Genomic DNA, 5,900 nt, shown 5'->3' on the forward strand with positions numbered 1-5,900 from the left:
TAGAACTGCCCCACAGGCTTTCCAAGGCTGTAAATCTTTACAGAAAGACTCCACATCTTTCTCCCACAGAGTGACTGGTGGGTTTGAACCACCAACTTTTCAGTTAGCAGTCGAGAGCTTAACTACTGTGCCACCCGGGCTCCTTCGTTGAAGGGAGGAATGTGAATGAACACTTGTTCCTTTTTTCTGAATGAGAGGAGACCTATTTCCAAACTGTTGGTTAACCAAAATATAGATACTGACGTGAACGGGCAGATCCTTTGATGAACATAAATACAAGATGGAAAATTTAGAAGTTTGCATTGACAGTCGTATACCCAAATTATTCATGAGTAAATACGTATGTTGGGGATGAGTGCTCGCACACTGTTTAATCAACTGGGGCTGCGTGATCAGGGAAGCTTGGAGCAGCTGGTCTCCGCAATGTGGCGTCCGTAGAGCCTGATGGAGGGGTGGGCCTGCATCTCTGTCTTGGGCTTCTACGGAGCCGTCTGCTCACAGGCTGGGAGAGGAACTAGCAGGAGGTATGACTTCCATCCCAACTGCCCGGCCAGGTGTGCGTCTCATGCGCTCATGTGATACACTCAGGCAGTCCTGAAAACAGTGAGTCACAGAGATGCCCGACTCCACAAATGGGAAAAGGGCCCTAACTCTACCCAGTACTCACTGCAGCCAAGCCTCTGCACCTGCAGGATGCCCCCTCCCCGCTGTTGTAGGAGAAGGTAGTCAGTGCGTCCTAAGAGAAGGGTTGTAGAGTGGGGAGGTGGCTTGCTGATGGAGACAGATCCAAATGGAGCATTTGGAGTTTGTGACCCAAGGGCCCTGCTGGGCCATCATCGCAGACCTCATGGCTAAATGTTCAGCCAGATTCCTCAGGAGTGGGAGCCTGTATCTGGGGTGCTCTCTGGGGACCCTGGAGTAGAGCTAGCTCTTCCTGCCTGGGCTTCAGAGGATGCTGGGACTTCCAACATCAGAGGAGGCAGTAGGAAGTGTGTCCCACCTGTTTGTTCTTCTCCCCTGGTTCAAAGGCCTGAGAACTCTGGAATTCTCTCCAGCAGAGTCAGGCAGCGATGTAGCCTGGAGACCTGAGTTCAAGTCCCATCTCAGCCTCTCGTAAGCTCTGTAAACTTGGGCAGGTCACTGAAGCCCTCTGAGCTCCAATTTCCCCACCACTCACATGGACACACTAATAATGCTTATCCCAAGTCCTGGGAGATGTCTGTATGACCATCCCAACCTAAGAATATGATTAGAAAATGCACCAGAAGTGATCAGGAGATTAAAACAGGGCTTTATAATTACAGTTGGTGGTGATTGCCTACTCAGCTAGAGACAAGAATGGCAAATGTCGAGCGAAGGGCTTCTTGCATTCCCTTCCCACCTCCAGACTCAGCACCAACACCACACAGGCAGTAATTGGGGGAAGTTGGCCTCCCCACCCTTGTCAGGGAGTCCTCCAGCAAGATAACTAGACCATGAACTTCAGCAAGCGGTGAGGACCTCCCTGGGACGCAGAGAGAGATTGCTCTGAGGTGGTGAGTTCCTGCCACCGGCCAGGCTTCTCTATCACCTCATCCATCTATCATCCTGTTAGCAGCTGACGCCTCTGGCAGCACCTCCCGGCAGCCAGGGCATTAGAATTGCAAGAATCCCAGCTGCACCGGGGAATACAGATGAAGGAATCTCAGATTCAAATTTGTCTAAGTATTGTGAACAGCCAGACCCGTGCAAGGCGTCTCCACTGCCCTCTGCCAAAGGGGAGTGGCGGGGGTTCTGTTACAAGTGCAAATTGCTTCTTAAAACAGAGGATAAGGCTGGGCTTCAGCACCTCCTTAGAAATCCTTCCCACTCCCAGGAAAGCCACCGCAGCATGTCAATTTTAATTTCTGAAATTTAAACCCCGGGCTTTGTGTCTAAGCTCCATCTCATAGGAAGAAGGGGAGGAATAAGTCAAAAAGGATTAGGGGCCCACTGGGGACTGCAGATCCATAGCAATTAGACTTCATTTAGGTCTTAGATATTTGGTTTTAATCGAATTTCTGCATGATACAATCGACAAGCATCAGAAATTGATACGTATGCGAGTGTAGACGGGCCCCTACTCTGATTCCCCCTCGCCCTTTCCTGTGCCCGGCTGGATTTGGAATTCACAGTCACTGTGGGGGGGCGGGGTAGGAAATTGGGGTTCTGTTTGGGTCTGGAATTGGGAGGAGGGTAGTGTGTGTGTGTGTGTGTGTGTGTGTGTGTGTGTGTATATATCCCCCCCTCCCGCCAGCTCTCTGAACACGTTACCCCCGACTCAAAGCAGAGGCAATCATTGCTCACATTCAAGTGAATGACAACAAAACATTATTCAAATAAAATAAGAGCATGAAGAAGAGTAACATCGGGACTCCAGGCAGGGGGGTGTAATTGTCCTTTAAACGGAAGCACAGCTTTCCGCATCCTCCAGGGACCAGAGTCAAGCAGAATGTGATTTGGGGGCAGACGCGCAGACTGGAGCACTGTCACACACAAAACCGACATGGACCTACGCATACGCATGTCTGTGCTTGTGTGTAACATCGGTTGTGTGGTGACAACCACATTCTAGCCACAAGGGTGTAGACACCTGCATAGCCAGCTTTGTACAGACACGCACACTCCGTGTGCGCACTGCCGGATTGTCTCTGTGCGTGCACACTCACACAGTCAGCGCTAACAGGTTGCTAGCTGGTCATTTTCGTTGTGGGAACTCCATGACCTAACAACAGCCAAAAGGAGTGAAAAGAGGAAAAGGAACACCGTGTGAGGCGTTGGTTGGCAACCTGTGAGCTGGATATCAAGGGAGGTGAAGGCAGGAGCCCAAACAAGCACGTTCAGGTTCAGAGCAGGCCCCCACACCCCGTGGAAGGGCAGGGGGAGACCTGAGAGGAAGGTGACCTCCCCCAGGGATGGCGTCTGTCTCATCACCCAGTTTGGGTGGATCCAGAGAGCCAGCTTCTCAGCAGGCCGCCTGTTTTGAGAGGTGTGCGCTCAGCTGGCCTGACAGTAGGTGGGCATGTGCTGAGTGCAGCTCGTGCCTCGGTGGGGTGTGCTTGCGGGATGTCTGCCTGCCCTTTTGAGAGCCAAACACATCCTAGAAGGCTCCCCCACCTAGCGATGCCTCACCTGCCTCCTTCCAGTCCCCCTTCCTTCCCCAGAAACTCCTCCCCTCACCTGCTTCCCACAGCTGAAAGGACAAAGTTGCTTAAGTTGCCAGAGGCTGGAGACCCGATCATTTCTCTCCTGTCACCCTCTAATCCCCCCCATGACCCTCCATAGCACCCTCTAGTTCAGGGCTACAGCCCGGGGGAGAATCTTCCCTAAAGGGTGGGGTGGTGCTCCCCTATCTCTCCATCTCTTCACCCACCCCAGGTAGGCAATGGCTGGCCAGTGGGGGCACAGATGGGGCTATTCTAGACCCAGTTGGGGTCTTTTTGCCACGGTGGACAACTGGTGTCCTGGTCCAAGGGCCACGCTGACAGAGACTTCAGAGTCCAGGTCTAAAAACATCATTTAATGCAGCGCGGCGGGGCTGAGCTGGGAGTGCAGTGTGGAGAAGTGAATTTTCCTTTGCTGGGATTCAGCTGCGGGTGGGTTTTTGGCAGAGGGACAGGGAAATTCGCACAAATATTTCGGGACACGAGGAAAGGCGCCCCCAGGGAGCCCGTGCTCGCCTTGGCCTACCTCCCTTGCCAGGGCACAGAGCCCTAGGCCTCGGTGCCCAGAAGAGGACCTGTCCAGTCCAATCAAGTTCGCAACGTCTGCGTCCCCGCCCCAGAGGCTTAGGTTCACGCTCAGCTGGCCACTTGGACGTCCCCGTCTCTCTCCCCGGGCTGGGGGCTGGGCAGGGTAGGGGCGCGGCTCAGAGCGCTATGAGTCGCAGACACATGGAGTCCGGGGGCGAGGCAGGGAGGACAGTAGGGACGTGTCTTTTCCAACGGAGATGTCAGCAAGTGTCATGAAGCGAGAGTAGCCCTCGCCAAGCCGTGCGCCGGAGCCGGGATGGCGCGGCCTGAAGCCGCCCGCTCTGCGCGCTCCCCGCGCCTCTAGTCCGGGTAGAGAAGAAAGCCCGAGAAGGTGCTGTACTTGTTGTTGTTGCCTCCGTGCGCCTTCCCGCCGTCCAGCTTCACGTACACCTCGTCCCCCGAGTCCAGGTGCAGCACCACGCTGTTGCTGGCATAGTCGTAGTTCTGATCTGCGTCCTGCGCGATGGCGCTGGCCCGGACCTGGGGGCGAGTCGCAGAAGCCAGTGGGCCGAGGCACCTCTGCCTAAACTCTAGCCCGGCTCCCACGTGGCGCGCCCTTGGCGGGCCTTCTGCCCTAGGCTCCCAGCTCAACGCTTTCATCCCTGCTCCACGCCCTCTCTCCACCTCGGCCAACTCCCACCCCGTCCCCTCCTTTCCGCAGTTTGCGAGTCTAGGGGGAGGTGGGGGGTGGGGGAGGGCAGTTCACTGACACTGACCCAGAGCAGAGGGTGGGACCCAGAGCACGGAGGGAAGGAGGCTAGAGGGAAAAGGGGAGATGGGAGCCTACAGGGGATGCTAAAAAAGAATGCGGCCTCCAAACAGACCATGGGTGGTCGCGGAGTTGCAGGAGGGTAGGAGGGTAGCCCGGGTGTGCAGCTGCGGGGGGCGGGGAAGCTGGGCGCTCCGGGCCCAGCCTGCAGCGCTAAGCTCCCTTCAGCGCGGCCAGGGCGCATGGGCAGCGGGTGGCTGTGGCACAGCCGCGCGCTCCTGCCGGCGCTGGCTCCGGCTCTCGCGAGCAGGGAGAAAGGAGACTGGGCTCCAGGGCGAGGTTCAGGGCGCGGGTGCGGGCGAGGGTGTGCGGGGCTGGCGGGGGTGGAGGTCACTGACCTGACCGTTCTTGCAGAGATCCGCCCACATGCTGGTACCGTCGCCCCCACGCATGAGGATGTGATAGGTGAAGAAGTAGATGCCGCGCACCTGGCAGCTGAACTTGCCCGTGGTGGGGTCGTAGTGGTTGCCGAGATTGGTGACCACATCGTCGAACTTGAGCACCTCGTAGCCTTCGTGCGGGCTCTTGAGACCCACGTAGAAGGCGATCTTGGGGCCGCTAAAGGCGGCGCTCAGTGCGCTAGTCACCTCGCTCTCGGAGTCGCCGCCGCCCCCGGCTCCGCCGCCCGCCACCCCGACGCCGCCCGCAGTGCCCGCCGTCAGCTGCAGCCCCGGCAACCCCGGCCGTCCCGAGTCTCCCTTCTCCCCCGGGGGGCCCCTGGGTCCAGGGGGGCCCGGGTCTCCAGGGGGTCCCCGCGGTCCGGGCTTGCCGGGTCGCCCTGGGTCGCCCTTGGGTCCCTGGATGAAGGGGGGCGGGGGATTGGCACTGAGGTCCTGCATGACTTCCAGGGCGCCGGTGCTGGGTCCGGGCGGCGGTACCTTGGCGCCCGCGGGTCCCCCGCCGGGTGCGGCCGTGTAGGGGTCGCAGATCATGCGGCACGTGCCCATCATCTCGTAGTGCGCCGCTCCGGGGGGCGCCGCCTGCAGCAGCAGCGGCACCGCGATGAGCAGCCCGAGCGCCATGACCAGGAGCACGCCGACGGCCGCCAGGCAGGCGCGCCGCCGCCGCTGCCACAGCCGGGAGGCGACCGCCACCGGCTCCTCCTTGCCGCCGGGGGAGGTAATGTTGGGGCGGCGCGGGCGGCCCCGCTCCCCGCTCTCGGGGACCGATTCCGCGGGTCCGGGCCGCGCCCCCGACGTGGCGACCCCCTGCCCCGCTCGCCCAGCTACTTCAGCGAGAGGCGCCCCGGCCCAGGCTCTGGTGTCCGCCGTGCTGGGGCTGCTTGGGAAAGCCGCGGAGTCCGGCGCGCATGGCGGAGGGCGCGCAGGACGAGCCTGGCGCCCCACGGTCCGGGCGGCGGC

General features: G+C 59.2%; 1 protein-coding gene across 1 annotated transcript; it reads right to left on the bottom strand.

Annotated features, from left to right (window-relative positions):
* Window positions 1–4,070: 4,070 nt before the first annotated feature.
* C1QL2 (complement C1q like 2) lies at window positions 4,071–5,561 on the bottom strand. The gene is made up of 2 exons (XM_004389680.2): window positions 4,878–5,561; window positions 4,071–4,250 (listed from the first exon to the last, which is right to left on the bottom strand). The coding sequence occupies exons 1-2, from the start codon at window positions 5,559–5,561 to the stop codon at window positions 4,071–4,073; spliced, it is 864 nt and encodes a 287-aa protein (XP_004389737.1).
* Between the last annotated feature and the right edge of the window lie 339 nt (window positions 5,562–5,900).

This window comes from Trichechus manatus, unplaced genomic scaffold, assembly GCF_000243295.1.
Source record: "Trichechus manatus latirostris isolate Lorelei unplaced genomic scaffold, TriManLat1.0 scaffold00255, whole genome shotgun sequence".
NCBI lineage: Eukaryota > Metazoa > Chordata > Mammalia > Sirenia > Trichechidae > Trichechus > Trichechus manatus.

What these genes read in the sequence shown, in the direction of transcription:
- C1QL2 (XM_004389680.2), bottom strand. Translation starts at nt 5,561, where the DNA reads ATGGCGCTCGGGCTGCTCATCGCGGTGCCGCTGCTGCTGCAGGCGGCG. An exon ending in ATCTCTGCAAGAACGGTCAG is followed by an intron (nt 4,251 to 4,877) that starts GTCAGTGACCTC and finishes ACTCGCCCCCAG; the next exon opens with GTCCGGGCCAGCGCCATCGC.